This window comes from Oryctolagus cuniculus, chromosome 3 (assembly GCF_051225735.1).
Source record: "Oryctolagus cuniculus isolate XC-2025 breed Fujian yellow rabbit chromosome 3, ASM5122573v1, whole genome shotgun sequence".
NCBI lineage: Eukaryota > Metazoa > Chordata > Mammalia > Lagomorpha > Leporidae > Oryctolagus > Oryctolagus cuniculus.
In genome coordinates, this window is record NC_142869.1 from 105856826 (window position 1) to 105879379 (window position 22554).

The following is a 22554-nucleotide window of genomic DNA, read 5'->3' on the forward strand; positions in this document are numbered from 1 at the left end:
GGAACTCCATCCGTTCTCCCAGATGGATAGCAGGAATTCCTGAAGTACTTTGGTGATCAAGCGCCGCCTCCTGGGTGCATTAGTCAGCAGCTGGGTTGTATGTGCTGGTGGAACACAATACTAGGTATCCTAATATGAGATGAGGGCATTCCAAGCAGTGACTTACCCCACAATGCCACAGTGCCTACCCTATGGTTTCATTTATATACAGGAAAAATTTAAGAATTGGAACTGGGGCAGGCATCGTGGCATAGCATGTTAAGTCATTGCCTGAAACACCAGCATCACCATTTTGAATCCCGGCTGCTTCACTTCCAGTCCAGCTCCCTTACTGGTGTGCTTGGGAAAGCAGTGGAAGATGCCCGAGGCCTAGGGACCCTGCACTGACATGGGAGACCCAAATGGAATTATGACCATTTGGGAAGTGAACCAGGAGACAGAAGTGTGTACTCACTCTCACTCTCTCTCACTCTCTGACTCTCCCTGTCTCTATCTCTATCACTAAATGATATAAATTTTCAACTAAATGAAATAAATATTTTTTAAAAAAGAACTGATTGGATGAAAGATGTGGAATTCATTTATTCATTCGTTTGACAATAATCACTGAATGCTCATGTGTGCTAAGCACTGAAATTTCATTAATGGACGTAAAGACTCCTGCACTCTAGAATTTATAGTCTGTCCTGATGAAATGCACACATGAAGATAAATGCTGTGATAGCAACATACAGAGGACTTGATACTACAAGACACCAACATAATACAAGTCCCCTGATATTTTAGGAACTTCCATTGTGATCATCTAATAACAACAACAATAACAACAATAATAGGCTTTATATTTGACACTATTCCATAGGTCCTATTTTCATTATAACAACCCACATGATAAGTTTTAGTATTATCTCATTTTGAAGACAGGGAACTTGAAACACTACAAATATGAAACGATTTGTATGATAAATGTAGGATTTGAACCCAAGAAATCTAATTTAAGAAGCCATGCTCTTAATCATTTTGTCATATTACCAATGAGTTTTCAAAAGCATTACTGACAGTTTTTGATACTGAATGCTCTGGTCAAAACTCCAGGTGGGTTAACACTGGAGGAAATAGATACCAACAAATGAGATTCCCCACCAGCTTCCAGCAGCAATCCGCCCTTAGCCTTCCTGTTACCATGGCACTACTAAGTAGCTCACTGCTTAGAAATCAAAGTTAAAGGAATTCCCTCAGTATTTAATTACGGAGTCTGACTAATAATTAATTATTATCTCCATGATTTCTAGGAATTTTTAGAAAAATTACTTTGATTATGCTGCATTTTATCTTCCAGTCTAACATTAACTTCTCCATATTTTTCCTGCCCATGAAATAGTAAATACAGCTGAGAATTATTTCAGTTAGAAGGAGGAATAACTGATAATGTTAGAAGGAGGAATAACTAAAAATGTAAATAAGAACATCTATGAGCTGATGATCATTTTGTGCAAGGATCACTACACCAGAGTACATTGCATCAGTCATTAATATTTTATATTAACATTGTATTAATTTATGTATAGCTGGAAATTTCACATACTAATTAAATATTAAAAACATAAGGTGAACCACTTGGTCAATTTATTGCACTGAGTTTAATTAACTTGCTTAATCACTTGGTTAATTTATTATAGGGACTTAAAAACTACAGAAGCCAGAACAGGGCCACAGTTGATAGAACTTTGGTTTGCACAGAAGAATGTGGAACTATTATTAATCCTTTAAGGACAGACTCAGGTGAGGAGAAACAAGAACACAAGAAGCACAGTTGGCTACTAGCTAGAAGCTCTTTGTGAATACCTGGGAGTCTTAAGAATTTAACGCAGGAACTATCCAAACCAAGCTCATCCTTCACTAAGGCACAAATCACTGCCAGTGCTCTTGGCCCACTGGGACCTGCTGGTTTTCCTAAACGTTTAAAATGGATTTGATTTGGCAGTCACAAAATCTAGTGATTCCCTGGTCATAGCACAGTCTTTTAAATCTTTACATGTGAGAGTAGAATCCAGATATCAGTATTTTTAGAGATCTCCAGAAGATTTTCATCGTACAGCCAAGTTTGAAGACCACAGATATAAACTTTTCTGAACTTTGATGGCCAAACCTAAAACCACATGGGCACAAAAACAATCTCCTTTGTCCTTATTAGTCAAGGTTTCCATGTGTTCAGGCTCTTCCCCCTTCTGGAACATGTTTCTTGACCTCTCAGTTTAAGTTAAACTGATTTTTGTCACTCTACCTCCATACTGTCTAGGTCCCCACTTACTAGTCTACCTATAATATATCCTACTCACTCAGAAATTTCTGATGAATGCCCCTCCAATCCCACCACTACCACCACAGCTATGCCTGAATGTTTATAGAGAATTATAACTCTAGGCCCCATCTGGGTCTACTTAATCAGAAACTGCATTTAATAAAGTCCCCAGGCAACTTGTATGCATATTCAGGCTTCAGAAGTAGTGTCCAAGAGCACCATTTCCTGAAGTAGATGTTGAAAGACATCTCAAGAACAGAAAACCCACTGCCTAGATTCAGAGCCACAACTTTCTATTTTTATGGGACATTTGTAGATTCAAAAACTTCTTGAATGACAGCTATTTGGTCAATACTATGCTGGATCAAGCAGCAAAGATGACAGAATTGATCTCTGCATTTGAGGACTTAACAGCCTAGTAGGGACAATATTAACAAGGAAAGATAAATACGGTATGCCCTTAAAGGGGATATGTAGGAATGCTGTAGGATGGCTTAGTTAATGGGATGCACAGGGGGTTGTCTCATGTGAAAGGGGAGATAAAGATGCATTCCTTGGGAAAAGCAGGTCTGTGGAGATGCACTGGCTGAAGACCCAGGAAGGAGAGTGGTTGAACAGCTTCACGCACAGAAAGGGCAATGGCCCTTAACAACTACAAAACTTTTGCCTAGTGGGCAATGTGTGCCAGGCAGTGGTCTAAGTACTTTTCTTATAGACAGGTATGATCATTAACCTCATTGTAAAATTAAAGAAACTGAGGCAGAAAGAAAATAAGTAATAGATCTTTCACAGAACAACCCTAGCCATCTGGTTTCATCATTATGCCCTTATACTGCAAGCTATACTCTTGAACTTGGAAAAAAATAACACATTCAAGCAGCTGAGAGAAGGGCCATGTGCCAGTTAAAGCAGTGTTTGTTCATGGTCTATGCCCTTTAATCATCAGAACTCTGGAGAAGGGACCACTATTGAGTAGCTGGGGCTTCTTATAACTGCAAATTTATGCAACCCATCCCATAGGCATCAAATTAGAATTTCTAGCCATGAAGTTGGAAAACAGTATTTTAATAACATGTCTATGCAGTTCTGATGCAATGAAGTTTGAGAATGTAGGTTTAGAAGTACAATTTCCTCCATAATTTCCCCCTCTTGTAATGCCTATTAATTAACGCATGGTTATTTAATAATATCTTGGTCCCAAGGTATAAAATAAACATGGGGGTTGATAGGATTGAAGGAAAGCCGGAAGAAATCTGCAAATTGAATCTTTGCTCCCCCAGGTCCTCCAGCTATGGGATTGTGAAAAGAATTATCTAGGCTTGAAAAGTTGGAGGCAAGAGAGACCACAGAGGCTTATAACTATTTTCATTATAATGCCAATCATTCAAACAATTAATTGAATCTCCAGAAATCTGAGTAAAATTTTAAGTTTCTTGAAGAGCAATTATTTTATATGCCCTGATTCTTCACTCTTAGCCAATGCTAGGAGGAGACACTTGGACAGCAGAGAAACTTTTCTTAAATGTAGAATACATGGAATGGCAGTGGCTGAACTAATGTCTCATCCTCAGAGTACGTAGACTCAGAAAAATTCATCTGCTTCCTTAAGTATCAGGAGACTTTGAAGGCTCCAATATCAAGTTTTGGCTGCCAGTACGGTATTGTTTTTAATTCAGTATTTTCCTTATTCATAATCATTTAACAGAGGTATTATGCTATTCTCTTATGAAGAAACTATAAGAAATAGCTAAACTTCAATAAAATTCCATCATAGATCATATTATCCCCTTGCATTTTTCCAACGTTTATATTTGAGAGCCTGAATTTTTTTTTTCAGGTGCATTATGATTAACATTTCAAAAGTCAGCCTCCTAGATACTGTCTTTGAAAGTTTCAGACTAGAGACAGAAGCTTGTATTTTCCAGTCTGTCTGGAAACAATATTCCATTGGCTATCCAACAAACTGCTCATCTAGTTCATTCACTTTAGATCTCTATGAAAAATGTTTTGGAGAGTTTCTGGAAGACTGTTGCTTCCACTGCTCAAAAGAAAATATAAACATTCCATTGTACTTCCGAAGATCTCCATTATTCAATATAATCATTGTGTTTCCAAACAAGCAAAATTCCTTGGAGGCAACTATATTATTATGAGACAAAGGATCATTAAGGGGATGAAATGACTCAGGTATAAAACTTTATACAGGTGCCTCACAAATGCAGTACAAGACACTGATGACAATAATCTACAACAGCTGTCATTATCCTTTTGCTGACCTCTAAGAAATGCTTTGGACGACTGTCAGGTCTAGGTCAATGTTGGCCATAGTTTTCATGGTACTCTCATGGAGCAATGCTAGAGTTTTGAGTCAATAATTATTTGGAAGATCTTAAATGAACAGGGCTCAAGTTTTTGTTTTACTTTTTTTAAACTTGATATTCTTATTATTTTTGAGATAAAATTTTAATTAATTATAACCTAAGGCTTAATGCTCCATTAAATTAACAGTCAACAAATTTTCTAGGGAAAATTACTACTACTATCAATTTTTGGCAGGTTTTGCCTGGAATCACATACTCCCATCTGCCCTCTTCTAAGAGGCTGGTTGCACATCAGAGTGAGAGCCACAGCCTATTTGTGAGGACGTAATCTCTGAGAGAAGAGCGAGAATGAGCAGAAGAGACTCAGTCTACTCTGGATTTTAAAACTAGCGTTCTTGAGATGGGCCAAGGACCTCAATAGACATTTTTCAAAAGAGGAAATCCAAATGGCCAACAGGCACATGAAAAAATGTTCAAGGTCATTGGCAATCAGGGAAATGCAAATCAAAACCACAATGAGGTTTCACCTCACCCCGGTTAGAATGGCTCACATGCAGAAATCTACCAACAACAGATGCTGGCGAGGATGTGGGGAAAAAGGGACACTAACCCACTGTTGGTGGGAATGCAAACTGGTCAAGCCACTATGGAAGTCAGTCTGGAGATTCCTCAGAAACCTGAAGATAACCCTACCGTTCGACCCAGCCATCGCACTCCTTGGAATTTACCCAAAGGAATTTAAATTGGCAAACAAAAAAGAGGTCTGCACCCTAATGTTTATTGCAGCTCAATTCACAATAGCTAAGACCTGGAACCAACCTAAATGCCCATCAACGATAGACTGGATAAAGAAATTATGGGATATGTACTCTTTAGAATACTATACCGCAGTAAGAAACAACGAAATCCAGTCATTTGCAACAAAATGGAGGAATCTGGAACACATCATGCTGAGTGAAATAAGCCAGTCCCAAAGGGACAAATACCATATGTTCTCCCTGATCGGTGACGACTGACTGAACACCAAGAGGGAAACCTGTTGGAGTGAGGTGGACACTATGGGAAATGGTGGCTTGATCAGCATAGCCCTGACTGTTAATGAACAACTAAATACATTATCCCTCTTAGTAGTTTTTTTATCTGTTCTACTTAATATGACTGGTTTAGATCTGTAATTGATGCACAGTTATTCTTAAGTGTTGAAAATTAACTGAAATGTGATCCCTGTTGAACATGGTGGTGGGAATGGGAGAGGGAAGAGATGTATAATTTGGGACATGCTCAGGCTGACTTGCCCCAAGTGGTGGAGTTGGAAGCATACCAGGGGATTCCAATTCAATCCCATCGAGGTGGCATGTACCAATGCCATCTCACTGTTCCAGGTGATCAGTTTCAGTTCACAGTTGGTCATGGTGAAGGGACTGGGAGTCAAAGGAAGCACATAGACAAGTCTAGTACCTGCTAACGCTAACTGATGGAGTAAATAAAGGGGAGAGTGATCCAACATGGGAAGTGAGATACTCAGCAGACTCATAGAATGGCAGATGTCCTAAATAGCACTCTGGTCTCAGAATCAGCCCTAAAGGCATTTGGAGCTGGCTGAAAAGCTCATGAGAGTATTTCAGGCATGGAAAGCCAAGACACTCTGGCAAAAGATCTCTGCGAGTGAGATCCCAGTGGAAAGAACAGGCCATCAAAGAAGGAGGTACCTTTCTCTGAAGGGAGGAGAGAACCTCCACTTTGACTATGAGCTTGTCTAAACAAGATAAGAGTTGGAGAACTCAGAGGGCTTCCATAGCCTTGGAAACTCATGACTGGAGCATAGGGAGATTACTGATGCCATAGACAGGAGTGTCAATTGGTAAAGTCAACAACAGGAGTCACTGTGCACTTACTCCTCATGTAGGATCTCTGTCCTTAATGTGCTGTACATTGAGATTTAATGCTATAACGAGTACTCAAACAATATATTTCACTTTGTGTTTCTATGGGGGTGCAAACTGTTGAAATCCTTACTTAATGCATACTAAACTGATCCTCTGTAAAAAAAAAAAAAAAAAAAAAAAAAAAAAAAAAAAAAAAAAAAAAGAAAGAAATTATCGATTCCCAACTTGACTCTCACTGGGATTAAACATGACAATAGGTCTGCTCTGATTTCATCATCATTTAAAAAAATCATCTATTATTTTTCACTTTATGTTTCTGTGTGGGAGCAAACTGTTGAAATCCATACTTAATGTATACTAAGCTGATCTGTATATTAAGATAATCGAAAATGAATCTTGATGTGAATGGAAGGGAAGAGGGAGTGGGAAAGGGGAGGGTTGTGGGTGGGAGGGACGGTATGGGGGGAAAGCCATTGTAATCCATAAGTCGTACTTTGGAAATTTATATGCATTAAATAAAAGTTAAAAAAAAAAAAAAAAAAAGACCTGAAAAAAAAAAAAAAAAAAAAAAAAAAAAAAAACTAGCGTTCTTTCTGTGCTGCCTTTTCTGGGTTTCTCTTTCCTGACCATGGCAGTGCAATGATATCCAAGGCTGGTGTACAAGACAAGGAAAAAAGAATTGATTTATTAACTCCAAATTTGGAGCCACATTACAGCTTTAAGATTAAGAATATTGTACCTCTTTTACATGGAGTAGTCCATTAGGGAACTGCAATAGGCACTGGAGAAATGATTCTCTTTTTAGAACAGGTCTTTTCCCCAGAGCTTAGTGTAATTCTCTAATGAACCAGTCCATGTGAAAGAGGTACAATACTCTTAGTCCTAAAGCTGTAATTGTGGCTCCAAATCTAGAGTTAATGCAGCCTTGTCTGTTCATTTAGGTATTAAGTATCCTAGTAACAATTTTAGGTGCATTTTCTACACACTTAGGTATATAAAGCTTCGCCATTGTACATTTAAAAGTATAAATCCTTTGTTGCCAGTTTCTATAGTCATTTAGCACTCTAGTGTATCTGCTTTTGTTTTCTTACACATATGTATTCATAAGCAATGTAAGCATGGTACTTAAACTTTATATCCTCATGAAAGTGCCCGGAATCAGGGTCCAAGGATACTGGGGCCACACAGAAACTGGGATGGTGATGATGCTCTCTGAGAAATCTTGTTGGAGAAGATACCCCAAATGCCACAGTAAGGTTGGTAGAAGGTGAGTTTTCCTGCAGTACCTATCACTGAAATCATGAAATATAAGACCTAATATGTTTTCTTCTTAAGTTAGGATGGATCTGGAAACACGAAATTCCAATTACAAACTTTTACCAACTTTGTACCCAGGATGACATGTAAATGGAAAAGAAGAACTCTTACATTTTTAGCAGTGAGAAAACAGAGAGTTAGGAGAGAAAGCACTGGAAAATTGTATTCACCCACCTGATTGGCACAGACTCGGGCAGGGTGTCCACTCGCTGAACGCAGTCACAATACAATCTTTTTTGCATGGGAGGAAACAGGGGCGCACAGTTTCAGGGCGAGTAGAGTCTGGGCATCTGGAATGTGAACAGACCCCTACATAAATGCTTCCTTAAGTGTACATGGTTTATCATATAACTATAGGATGTTATACAGCTGGAAATATTAAATATTGAGGCCCTCATCTTTCTTTTATAGACTGGGGAAGACAGAACCAGGGAGGTGAAGCTACTTGACAAAGTGCTCACAGCCAAAGCAGATTTAACCTTTCTTAATGTAGAAACAAAATACTTTTCCTTAGATCATGAAAAAACACTCCCTAGTACTAATAAGACAAGTGCCAATCAAGTGTGCACCATCAATACCAATTCAAATTAACAGCTGATGTTTTCCAGTAGGAAAAAATCTGGCACACTTTTAAAAATACTTTATTCAGAGAAATACATGAGTAAATTAATGTCCTGCAAAAGAAAGAGAAAAATACAAAGCAATATATGGATAGAATGGGAAACAAAAATCATCAATGGCCACTGGAAAATACCAAGCTATTTATTTATTGATTGATTGATTTATTGATTGACTGATTTGACTGGGGCAAAAGAAGAGATATCTTTCTACTGGTTCACTAACCAAATAGCCACAACAACCAGAACTAAGCCAGACGAAAGTCAGGCTCACAGAATTCCATCTGGGTCTCACACATTGGTGGCAGACAACCAAATACTTAGTCCATCTTCCACTGCTTTCCCAGGTCCATTAGCAGGAAGCTGGACTGAAAGTACAGGAACCAGTACTGGAGCTGGAACTTCAATATGAGATGCAGGCATTGCATGGGGCAGCTTAACCAGCTATGCCACAATGGTAGTCCTGCACCTAGTATTTAGTTCCCTGAATCAGTTGCCTTCTGGAATTACATATTTCCTCTTCTTTGACCTTCTTACACATGTACTAGATACTTAATTGTAGCAAATCTGTGCATTAACAGAGTTCTAGAATAAGAGCAGTTCAAAAGTTTCCCAGAAAAGTAGAATCAAATGATGATTTTATTTGGGTGATGACTTTTTGAAATTTATGTAGATGAGGATCCTCAAAAAGTCCATGAAAAATCATGTTATTAAAAAAAGTGTGGATTTCAAATACTTTATGCCAAAATAAATATAACTTTTAATTGCACTTTCCATGAACTTTTTGAAGTAGGCTTCTATTTAAATAAATGCTAGATATCTCTACAGAACGTGAAACTGATGAGTTGGAGTTAGCAAGATATGACAAATTGCAAACAATGTATACTAACAACATTCACAAGAAAAACATAACAATTATGTCATTTTGCTGATGATTAATTAAATGCCCAGGCTCTGGGATACAGTAATATAGTCAATGGATTTAGAAGGACTAAAGATTCAGAAAACAGTATACAATTGTTTTTTATGACCACAGAGAGCTAAAAAAACATTTACTATCTTCAAAACAATAATATTTGTATTTGGTATTTAAATTTTATATTCTGTAAGTTTCTTAAGAAGAACAGAAATGCAGGGTGTACAAAGCTTAATGGCATGATCTCTGTACCAAATAGCCAGTGTTCATATAATTGCATTACTTAAATTCATTCTGAAGAATGGTGAAAGGCATTCTAATCTTCCTTTTCAGATAGTAAACTGAGGTGTTGAAATAATATATGAAAAATGGTAAGGGGTCCACTGCATTAGTTTAAGCCTCTACCTCCAGTGCAGGTATCCCATATTGGCACCAGTTCAAGTCCTGGCTGCTGCACTTCCTTTCCAGCTCCCTACTAATGTTCCTGGGAAAACAGTGGAAGATGGCTCAAGGGCTTGGGCCCCTGCATCCATGTGGGAGACCTGGAAGAAATTCCTGGCCTCTGACTTTGTATTGGCACAGATACAGCTATTGTAGCCATTTGGGGAGTGAGCCAGTGGGTGGAAGACCTCTCTCCATCTTTCCCTCTCTCTGTCTGTAACTCTGCCTCTCAAAAAAAAGTATATCTTTAAAAAACTGTAGGACCAAATCATTATTTATCAATAATAAGGTTGGATATAAATGGCCTAAATTCTCCAATTAAAAAATACAGGCTGGATGGCTGGATTAAAAAACAAGACCCATTTATTTGCTACCTACAGGAAACATACCCCCTCAACAAATATAAATATGGACTGAAAGTGAAAGATAGAAAAAGTACCCCATGATAATGGAAAGCAAAAATGATCAGGTGTAGCCATCCTAATATTAGACAAAATAGACTTTAACACAAAATCTGTTAAAAGAGACCAAGAAGAACATTATGTAATAAGAGATCAATTCAATAGGAAGATGTAGCTATAATAAATATATATGTACCCAACACCAAGGAATCTGGTTATTTAAAACAAATGTTAATGTTGTGATTTAATGCTATAACTAGTACTCAAACAGTATTTTTCACTTTGTGTTTCTGTGTGGGTGCAAACTGTTGAAATCTTTACTTAATATATACTAAATTGATCTTCTGTATATAAAGAGAATTGAAAATGAATCTTGATGTGAATGGAAGGGGAGAGAGAGCAGGGGGTGGGAGGAAAGTTATGGGGGGGAGCCACTGTAATGCATACGCTGTACTTTGGAAATTATATTCATTAAATAAAAGTTGAAAAAAAAACAAATGTTAATGGATATAAAGAGTGGCAAAGACTCCAATACAATAGTAATGGGAAACATCAATACCCTACTTTCATCAATGGACAGATCAATCAGGCAGAAAAATCAACAAACAATAAAATCAATCTTAACTATGGACTAAATGGACCTAATTGAAATTTACAGAACATTTCATGCCACAGTTAAAAATACACATTTTTTAATCAGTGCAAGGACTTTTCTCTAGGATAGAACTCATATAGGAGGTCATAAAGTCAGTCTCAGCAAACTCAAAAATATTGAATTCATATCATGTATATTTTTTGAACACATAGAACAAAGCTGAGAATTAATAACTTAAGAATTTCCAGAAAAAAAGAAAACATATGGAGACCAAATAACATGCTTTTACTGAACAGTGGGTTTTAGAAGAGATCAAAAGGGGAACCAAAAATTTCCAGAAATGAATGAATATGATAATACAACATATCAAAACTTACGGGATACAGCAAAAGCAGTATTAAGCAGGAAGTTTATAGCAATTAGTGCCTAAATCAAGAAATTGGAAAGGCATCAAATAAATGAGCTTTCAATGCATCTCAAATACCTAAAAAAATAGCAAACAAAACTTAAAGTTAATTTAAGTAAAGAAATAATTAAAATTAGAGAATAAATAAAATAGAAACAAATACAAAAGGTAAGCAAAATTAAGAGCTATTTGTTGAAACAATGAACAAAATTGATATATGATTGGCCAAAATAACAAAAATAAAAAAGAGAGGGATGGCCAAAATCAATAATATAAGAGATGAAAAAGGAGATGTAACAATGGATACCACATAAATAAAAAAGAATCATCAGATATTATAACAAAGAGCTATATGCCAACAAATTAGAAGATATACAAGAAATGGATAGATTCCTGGACACTGACAATTTACCAAAATTGAGTCAAGAAGACATAGAACTACTAAGCAGACAAATAACCAAGATGGAGACTGAATCAGTAACAAAAATTGTCTAAACAAAGAAAAATTGAGCATGGATGGCTGCCCTGCTGACTTCTACCAGTTATTTAAAGAACAAATTACTATTCTTCTCAAGATATTAAAAAAAATGAAAGGGAGGGAATCCTCCCCAACTCCTCATATGAAGTCACCATTACTTTAAACCAAACCAGAAAAAAAAAGACACAGCAAAGAAATAAAACTACAGATCAATATCCTAGATGAACATAGAAAATATTAGCTAATTAAATCCAACAACACATCAGAAAGATCATAAACAAGACTTGTGTCTGCAAATACTAGCTGATAGAATAAAAAAGGGAGAGAACGATCCAACATGGGAAGTGAGATACACAGCAGACCTATAGAAGGGCAGATGTCCTGAACAGCACTCTGGCCTCAGAATCAGCCCTTAAGGCATGCAGATCTGGCTGAAAAGCCCATGAGAGTATTACAGGCATGGAAAGCCAAGACACTCTGGGGGAGAAAAAAAAAAAAAAAAACCTACATGAAAGATCTCCGCGAATGAGATCCAGTAAAAGGAACAGGTCATTAAGGAAGGAGGTACCTTTCTCTGAAGGGAGGAGAGAACTTCCACTTTGACCATGGCTTTGTCTAAATATGATCAGAGTTGGTGAACTCAAAAGGCTTCCATAGCCTTGGCAGCTCATGACAAGAGCCTAGGGTGATTACTGATGCCATAAACAAGAGTGTCAATTTGTTAAGTCAACAACAGGAGTCACTGTGCACTTACTCCTCATGTAGGATCTCTGTCCTTAATGTGCTGTACATTGTGATTTAATGCTATAACTAGTACTCAAACAGTATTTTTCACTTTGTGTTTATATGTGGGAGCAAACTGTTGAAATCTTTACTTAATGTATGCTAAACTGATCTTCTGTATATAAAGAGAATTGAAAATGAATCTTGATGTGAATGGAAGTGGGGAGGGAGAGGCAAAGGGGAGGGTTGTGGGTGGGAGGGACGTTATGGGGGGGAAGCCATTGTAATCCATAAACTGTACTTTGGAAATTTAGATTCTTAAATAAAAGTTAAAATAAAATAAAATAAAATAAAATAAAATAAAATATCATTCACCCTGAACAAGAATTATTTATCCCTATATTCAGGGATGACTCAACATATGCAAATCAATAAATTTGATTTGAAAATTTGAAAAATTTGAATTTGAAATAAATTCAACCAAGGAGGTAAAAGAGCTCTGCAATGAACACCCAATTAACAAACTAGAGAATAAAAATCATATAATTATCTCAATGGAAGCAGAGAAATCATTCGATAAAATACAACATCTTTTCAGGATAAAACTCTTAAGCAAATTGAGTTTACAAGGAACATTTCTCCCTGTTAGGAATTTGGAAAACATTATGCTGAGTGAAATAAGCCAATCCCAAAGGGACAAATACCACATGTTCTCCCTGATAGGTGTCAACTAACTGAGCACCAAAAAGGAAACCTGTTAAAGTGAAATGAACACTAGGAGAAAGGGTGACTTAATCAGCCCTCACCCTGACTGTTGATGAACAACTTAATATGTTATCCCTCTTAGTATTTTTTTTGTTTGTTCTACTTAATACTTTTGGTTGAATACTGTAATCAATACACAATTCTTCTTAAGTGCTGAAACTTAACTGAAAAGTGATCGCTGTTAAATATAAGAGTGGGAATAAGAGAGGGAAGAGATGTGCAATTCGGGACACGCTCAAGCTGACTTACCTCAAATGGTAGAATTAGAAACATACCAGGGGATTCCATTTGAATCCCATCAAGGTGGCTTGTGCCAATGCCATCTCACTAGTCCCAGTGATCAATTTTTGTTCACAATTGATCATAATGATAGGACTAAGAACCAAAGGGATCACATAAACAAGAATAGTGTCTGTAAATACTAGCTGATAGAGTAAAAAAGGGAGAGATCGATCCAACATGGGAAGTGAGATACACAGCAAACCCATAGAATGGCAGATGTCCTAAACAGCACTCTGGCCTCTGAATCAGCCCTTAAGGCATGCGGATCTGGCTGAAAAGCCCATGAGAGTATTACAGGCATGGAAAGCCAAGACACTCTGGGGGAGGAAAAAAAAAAAAACCTAAATGAAAGATCTCCGCGAATGAGATCCCAGTGGAAAGAACGGGTCATCAAAAAGGAGGTACCTTTCTCTGAAGGGAGGAGAGAACTTCCACTTTGACCATGGCCTTGTTTAAATATGATCAGAGTCAGTGAACTCAGGGGGCTTCCATAGCCTTGGCAGCTCATGACAAGAGCCTAGGGTGATTACTGATGCCATAAACAAGAGTGTCAATTTGTTAAGTCAACAATAGGAGTCACTGTGCACTTACTCCTCATGTAGGATCTCTGTCCTTAGTGTGCTGTACATTGAGATTTAATGCTATAACTAGTACTCAAACAGTATTTTTCACTTTATGTTTCTGTGTGGGAGCAAACTGTTGAAATCCTACTTACTGTATGCTAAACTGATCTTCTGTATATAAAGAGAATCGAGGGTGAATCTTGATGTGAATGGAAGGGGAGAGGGATTGGGAAAGGGGAGGGTTGTGGGTGGGAGGGACGTTATGGGGGGGAAGCCATTGTAATCCATAAGCTGTACTTTGGAAATTTATATTCATTAAATAAAAGTTAAAAAAAAAAGAAGGAACATTTCTCAACATAATCACAGCAATATACAACAAACCCACAGCCAACATCATACTGAATGGGGAAAAGTCGGAAGTACTTCCACTAAGATCTAGAACCAGACAGGGATGCCCATTTTCACTACTGCTCTTCAATACAGTTCTGGAAGCATTAGCCAGAGCTATTAGCAATAGAAAGAAATTAAAGTGATACCAATTAGCAAGGAGGGAGTCAAATTATCCCTATTTGCAGATGACATGATTCTACACATTGGGGAACCAAAAGACTCCACTAAGAGACTAATGGGACTCATGAGAGGGTTTGGTAAAGTTGCAGGTTATAAAATCAACACACAAAAATCAATATCCTTTGAGTATATAGACAATGCCATGCCTGATAAAGAACTTGTAATATCTGTCCCATTTGCAAATATGACAATAAATTTAGAATCTTGATAAATTCAACCATGAAGGTAAAAGTGCTATACAATGAAAATTTTAAAAATGTTAAATAAAGAAATAGTAGAAGACACCAAAAAATGGAAAAATCTTCCAAGATCATGTATTGGAAGAATTAGTATCAATATTATGTCCTTACTATCCAAAGCAATTTATAGATTCAATGTGATACCAATCAAACACCAATGACATTCTTCTCAGATCTTGAAAAAAATGATCAAAAATTCATATGGAAACATAAGGAACCCCAAATAGCTATAGCAGTATCATACAACAAAACAAAGCCAGAGACATCATAATACCAGATTTCAAAACATACTAAAGGGCAGTTATAATCAAAATAGCCAGGTGCTAGCAAAACATAGACATGTAGACCAATGGAACAGATAGAAGTGGAAGAAATCAATCCATACATCTACAACAAACTCTTCTTTGTCAAAGGAGCTGAAATCAACCTTGGAAAAAGGATAGTATCTGCAACAAATGGCACTAGAAAAATTGAATCTCCAAGAGCAGAGGTATGAAACAAGATTTCTACCTTGCACCGTAGAGAAAAAAAATTGACTCAAAATGGGTCAAGGATGTAAATCTACATCCTGATATTATCAAAATACTAGAGAGCGTTGGGGGAACTCTACAAGACACTGGCATGGGGAAGACTTCTTAGAAAAGACCCTGGAAGAATGGCAGAAGTATAGGCTATCAAAGCAAAAATAGACAAATGGGATTGTATAAAGTTAAGAAGCTTCTATTCTACAAAGGAAACACTCAACAGAGTGGGGGGGGGGGAACAACAGAAAGGGAGAATATTTGTAAACTGTGAAACTGATAAAGGAGGATTAACATCCAAAATCTATAAAAAACTGAAAACAACACAACAAATAATCCAGTTAAAAAATGGGCAAAGACTTGAACAGGCACTTTTCAAAAGAGGAAAATCAAATGTCCAACAGACACAGGAAAAAATGCTCAGGATCATTAGCCATCAGGGAAATAAAAACCACAATGAGGTTTCACCAGAATGGCTCTCATACAGGAATCAAAAAAACATAAATGCTGGTAAGGATGTGATGGTAGGGGAAGTACCCTTATCCACTATTGGTAGGGATGTAAACTAATACATCCCTTATGGAAGACAGTAAGGTGATACTTTAGAAATCTGAAAATAGATCTACCATATGACCCAGCCATCCCATTCCCAGGAATTTACCCAAGGTAAATGAAATCAGTATATGAAAGAGTTACCTGTACGCTCAAGTTTATTGCAGTTCAATTCACAATAGCTATGATATGGAATCAACCCAGATATCCATCAACTAATGACTGGATAAAGTCAATGTGGTATATATACACTATGGAATACTACTTGGCCATAATAAATAATGAAATTGCCATTTGCAACAAAATGGATGCACCTGGAAATTATTAAGCTTAATGAAATATGTCAGTCCTAAAAGACAAAAGTCATGTTTTTCCTCATCTGTGGTAACTAACAGAGTACCAAAAATGTAATGCATATGACGGAAATTGACATTCTGAGATATGATTACTGTTTTCAGCCCTTGTCTCTACTGTTGAGGAACCGTGGTTTTTTTCTTCTTTTTACTATTTATTGAAATCTTTACTTAATGGAGAGTTGTTTATTGTTATAAAATAAATTGAAAGTATGTCATTGTAAAAATTTAAAAAAAAATAAGAAAGGAGGCTGGTGCTGCGGCTCGCTAGGCTAATCCTCTGCCTTGCGGCGCCGGCACACCGGGTTCTAGGCTCGGTCAGGGCGCTGGATTCTGTCCCGGTTGCCCCTCTTCCAGGCCTGCTCTCTGCTGTGGCCTGGGAGTGCAGTGGAGGATGGCCCAAGTGCTTGGGCCCTGCACCCCATGGGAGACCAGGATAAGTACCTGGCTCCTGCCATTGGATCAGCGCGGTGCTCCGGCCGCGGCGGCCATTGGAGGGTGAACCAACGGAAAAGGAAGATGTTTCTCTCTGTCTCTCTCACTGTCCACTCTGCCTGTCAAAAAAATAAATAAATAAATAAATAAATAATAAGAAAGGAAGGAGGAGGGTGGCTGGGAATATGGGTGGGTTGGAGGGGAGAGTGGAAAGTATCACTATTCTCCCAAATCTGCACAAAAGTGAAAACAAAAAAGAAAAAAAAGTTGTAAAAATTACATGGAAATCAATTTCTTCCCACTTAACAAGTACATGGTGGCTTTCTAACCATAAAAATATTTTTATATTCCATGAGTTGTTTTTTTCTTGGATTTTTGAGCCAAATTATTGTTTCAATAAAAGTATGTTACACTAAAAATAGAAATAATGTGTACTGGATCCAAAGCTATATAGAAAAAGACAGCACTTGAAGAATATTGTGACAATGGAAAACAAGTCTAGCACTTTTAAGTTGAAAATTATTAGACTTCCAGTGAGAGAGCACACAGAAAATGGAGAAGATAAAAATAAGGAAAGAAAGGACTAAAATGTTATGGAGCCAAAAAAGGGATGACAATCCAGGGTGAAGATTTCTCTATGCATATACAATATATCCAATATGCAAATGCAAGTATTGTCCAAATTTCAAACACAAAGAAACAGCAGAAGAAAAAAATTAATAATGGCCATGGCCAAAAGGAACAAGGTCATCTAAGAGAAAAAAGTCCAAGGAATATCAGACCCCATAAACACAGATAATTGTAAAAATTAAGGTATTTCAGAGTTATGTAAGTCTAGCGACAATCTATAGACAAAGCATTGAAGACTAATTTGTTTTGGAAAGAATGCCCCAAATCTCATTCTTGCCACAGTAACTTAAAGATGTGGCAGACAGGGACTGGGAGATAAATGGGGAAAGGAAGAGAGTAGAGCTTGGATGCCCTCACCCCTCCGAGCAAGTGCTCACAGAATCAATCTCAACCAAAGAGAAATGAGGAATGAGGTTTTACACTGGATGCCCTTCCCCTCAATTCATTTATCAAACCCTTTGTCCCCAATTATTGCATTAGGAAATGAAAACTTCGGGAGGTGAGTTGGCCATGAGAATGCAACCCTTGTGAATGAGATTAGTGTCCTTATAAAAATAGACAGCAGAAACTGTGCCTCCTCTCTTTGGTCTCTAATGTGTACAGACATGATGAGAAGATAGCCCTCTACAAACCTGAAAGAGGGCTCTCTCGAGAACCTGACCGCGGTGTCAGCTGATCTTACTCTACAGGCTCCAAAACTATGAGCAATAAACTCTTATTGGTTAAGTTATCCAGCTTCTGGTAATTTTATAATAGCAGCCTGAGAAAAGAAAAGCACTAAGAGAAAAGGTCTAGAAATTTTGACCAAGTGGCAGAATTCCACATAATGGGGGTAGTCAGAGAGGTGTTGCTTGAATCAGCTGAGGTCCATTGCTTTCATAGGGGTGAATCTAGGGAGGAACATTTTAAGCAAATAAATGAAGAGAGACCTGAATGATAGGTAGAAAATATATCATCTGGAGTTTAGAGGCAGATATCATAAAAAAAAAAAGAAGGATGAAAATATACACTTGTGTTTGTTTATATAAACACAAAGACATACTGGAGGTGGATAATATACCTAATAATGTGCTATAAGTGGTAGGACAGAACGAAAAAAGTGATGGATGGGAGCAGGGGTAGCACGAGGCTTCCTCATTACTCACCTCTTACAGTGTTATGAATAGCACGCTATGCCAATGCATGCTCAACAGAGGTAGAGGGAGAGAGAGACAGAAAACAGCATAGTGGAGTAAGAGATGCTTGGAATGTGTAGCTTTCCATTCTCAGTCCATCTATTTTATTTCCTTTTTTTTTTTTTTTTTTTTTGACAGGCAGAGTGGACAGTGAGAGAGAGACAGAGAGAAAGGTCTTCCTTGGCCATTGGTTCACCCTCCAATGGCCGCCATGGCCGGCACACTGCAGCCGGCGCACCACGCTGATCCGATGGCAGGAGCCAGGTGCTTATCCTGGTCTCCCATGGGGTGCAGGGCCCAAGCACTTGGACCATCCTCCACTGCACTCCCTGGCCACAGCAGAGAGCTGGCCTGGAAGAGGGGCAACCGGGAAAGAATCTGGCGCCCCGACCGGGACTAGAACCCAGTGTGCCAGTGCCGCAAGGTGGAGGATTAGCCTAGTGAGCCGCGGCGCCGGACCATCAATTTTATTTCATTTCCACTATGGAGCATGAAATACTTTGAGAAAAGTAAAATGGAAAACACAAATACTCATAGAAAATTGCTCAATAAATACTTTTTTTAATTTTTTTTTAACTTAGTTTAAAGGCATGGCAACACTGAAAGACAGAGACAGAGATCTTCCATCTGCTGGTTCATTCCCCAAAGAGCAGCAACAGCCAGAATTGGGCCAGGGCAAAGCCAGGAGCCCATAATGCCTTCCAGGTCTCCAACATGGGTGGTGGCAGCCCAGATGCTTGAGCCATTATCTGCTGCCTCCGAGGGTATTCACAAGCAGAAAGCTGGATAGGAAGTAGAGAAGGCAGGACTCAAATTGGCACTCCAATATGGGATGCAGTCATCCCAAATAGAGGTTTAACCCACTGCATCACGATAACACCCAGTCAGTAAACTACATATTATTGCTACACTATTATTAATCATCTGAATATGGATTCACACAGACACAAGCTGTCTATCAAATAGATACATTTGATTAGCATAACAATAGAAAGAATATTTATGGGGATACAGTGTATTTTAAACAAGCTACTCTGGTAACGAAAATATATTAGTAGAGATAGCAAGAACAAACAAAAAACTAAAGTCATCCCCAAGTCCTTTATTCATACTCTATCTACTAGAATAAATTGAACTGTCATCTATCCTGAGACCTGTCCAACCCTTCCTGGAATATGACTGGCAGTGAAAGCACCACTTGAATAACTTGTGCGCTTGGCAGGCTATCTGGGAGCCCACATTGATCTACCCCACACTCCCTCATACATTCACAAAATAGCCTAGAAACAGTCGGAGTACTAGACTTCAATCTTTCTGGAGAGGGTCTCTCCTATAGCAAGGGCCTCCTAGTTTTCAAAAATATCATCCTTGAACTACTAACAACTTCTCCTCCTCCTCCAGCAATGGTAAAGTATATTTTCTCCATCACTTCAGTCACAAAAGGCTTTTGACATCTTTTGTGCTGCGGTCTGTAGCGTGCATACATGTGAACACATATGTGTACACACATGCAAATGTTATACACACATCAATTAGAGTTTTCTGATTGTTGAATTTCCCATCTTTGAATTGCTAGAACTTAGCAGTGCCAATGTTTGGTAATAGTAGGGGAATGTCCTATTAGTACTTGTGGGGAGCAACTGGGAGCAACTCGGACTAGACTAAGTTACTCAAATTAAGACTTATTCTATGCATCTGCTCTCCCACAATATGGCGATGGGAGAGGAGTAAAAACAACTTTTACACAGCTGCCTCCAGTTCAACCAGTAACCTGCAGGAGCTGATCCCGCTCCTGATTGGAGGAGAGCAGCGTACTCGGTGTGTGGGCAGCCAAGTTGGGATTGGCGGAAGAGGACTATAAAGGAGGAGAGAGACAACATGCACCAGGAACATCTATCTGAAGGAACACCTGTGCAGCCCCCGAGAGAGCCAGCCGGCGGTGTGCCGCTCCCCTGCGGAAGTGGGGAAAGTGGCCAGGGGGAACCGCCCTTCCACGGAGGTGGAAGGGACGGTAGCCAACCCAGGAAGAACCAGCAGCAAACCCGGGGAGGGCCGAGCAGACGAAAGAACAGCGCAGGGTCCTGTGTCGTTCCTCCACGAAGAGGGGGAGCGACAAGTACTAATGCTACTAAAGGCTGAAAACAGATTACCCCTCCCCCCTCCCGTGGGGGATATTAAGTTAATTGCTCCAGCCATTTCCAAAGCAAGGAAACATTTGGATTTATTTTTTAGTTAGTAAAAAAGCTATGCCCCCGCCGGCGCTATGGCTCACTAGGCTAATCCTCTGCCTGCGGCACCAGAACCCCGGGTTCTAGTCACATTTGGGGTGCCAGTTCTGTTCCAGTTGCTCCTCTTCCAGTCCAGCTCTCTGCTATGGCCCGGGAAGGCAGTGGAGCATGGCCCAGGTGCTTGGGCCCTGCACCTGCGCGGGAGACCAAGTAGAAGTGCCTGGCTCCTGGCTTCAGATTGGCTCAGTGCGCCGGCCATAGTGGCCATTTGGGGGGTGAACCAACAGAAAGAAGACTTTTCTCTCTGTCTCTCTCTCTCTCACTGTCTAACTCTACCTCTCAAAAAAAAAAAAAAAAAGCTATGCCCCTCCTTGTCATAATTTATACTTCCTACTGTAATGGAAACATTGATTCTGGATTGGCAGTGTTCTCAAGCAAAGGCAAATTTATTACATTTCAGTCAATACATTTTCCTGGACTTGCACTGGAATTTTCTTTTCTTTTTCTTTTCTTTTTTCTTTCTTTCTTTTTTTTTTTTTTTTTTTTTTTTTTTTTTTTTTTTTTGACAGGCAGAGTGGACAGTGAGAGAGAGAGACAGAGGAGAAAGGTCTTCCTTTGCCGTTGGTTCACCCTCCAATGGCCGCCACGGCTGGCGCGCTGCGGCTAGCGCACCGCGCTGATCCGATGGCAGGAGCCAAGTGCTTTTCCTGGTCTCCCATGGGGTGCAGGGCCCAAGCACTTGGGCCATCCTCCACTGCACTCCCTGGCCACAGCAGAGAGCTGGCCTGGAAGAGGGGCAATCGGGACAGAATCCGGCACCCCGACCAGGACTAGAACCTGTGTGCCGGCGCCGCAAGGTGGAGGATTAGCCTAGTGAGCCGCGGCATTGGCACGCTTCAATCCTTATGAGCCTTATAATGAAATGCATCATACTGAGCTACAAAGACCTGGTTTTCAGCTATGCCTGCATATTCAAGATGCAGACACAGAATGCTCAATCTGCTTGATCAATCAGCTGACCAGGAACTAGTCTAGTTATTTTATTCAGCTAGATGAAGCAAACTTGCCAACATTTTCATATTAAATGTTTAAATGGAGCTATTTATTATTATATCTCAAAAAACTTCCAGGTATTTTCACATTAAAGGGAGAAAGTACCTTATCAGGAACCTAGATAGGTTTCGAGTCGTGTGTTTTTAAACTTTATTATTATTTTCTTGTACATTGTCACTGAAAGAAAGTATTGAATAATGAAATAAAACCAAACAAAACTGCAGAAATGCCCCCAACAAGCTCTCACTTCAGGTTTAGCTGTGCCCTGCCTGGTTCTCATTTTCTGATATGATCAGTTCTATTACTCACACAATGGTAGCATTCTCTCCCATACAGTTACATGGAAACCAGAGCACCAACTGAGGGATGCAAGAATTGCAGGGTGCTCTATGCCTCCTGTGTACAGGTGGGATCGAAATAAAACACAGCTTTTAGTCCATTCATTCCACAGAGACACACTTCTTCCTCTCTACCCGGAGGCTACTCTGGCTTTAGATATTGCCTTCTTCCTTCTTCTTTCTAACCCCATTTCCAGACCCTGGGATTTCACAAGTGACAGGGAATCTATTTCCACTGTAATGTCTTTCACATGAAAATTAGCAATAAATAAATAAATAAAAAAGGCAAAGCAAAGGATGCTTTCGATGGCTGATAATCCCACTGGGTGCTTTACTGGATACTAGATATTATTTTCTTAGCTCAATTAATCTCATTCACCTCAAGAATTTTAATTAACTTTACTAAAGTCAAGGCAGATTGTACATGTTTAGCAGGATTGTTTGGAG

General features: G+C 38.8%; 1 protein-coding gene across 7 annotated transcripts in view; it reads right to left on the bottom strand.

Annotated features, from left to right (window-relative positions):
* The window catches only part of THSD7B (thrombospondin type 1 domain containing 7B), a 985451-nt gene that overhangs the window by 418228 nt on the left and 544669 nt on the right, over nt 1-22554 (bottom strand). For all 7 annotated transcript variants that reach the window (XM_051849593.3, XM_089329248.1, XM_070071551.2 and 4 more), the window contains one exon: nt 8001-8116. In XM_051849593.3, the coding sequence (XP_051705553.3) occupies nt 8001-8116 (116 nt within the window). The remainder of the gene's footprint in view (nt 1-8000; nt 8117-22554) is intronic.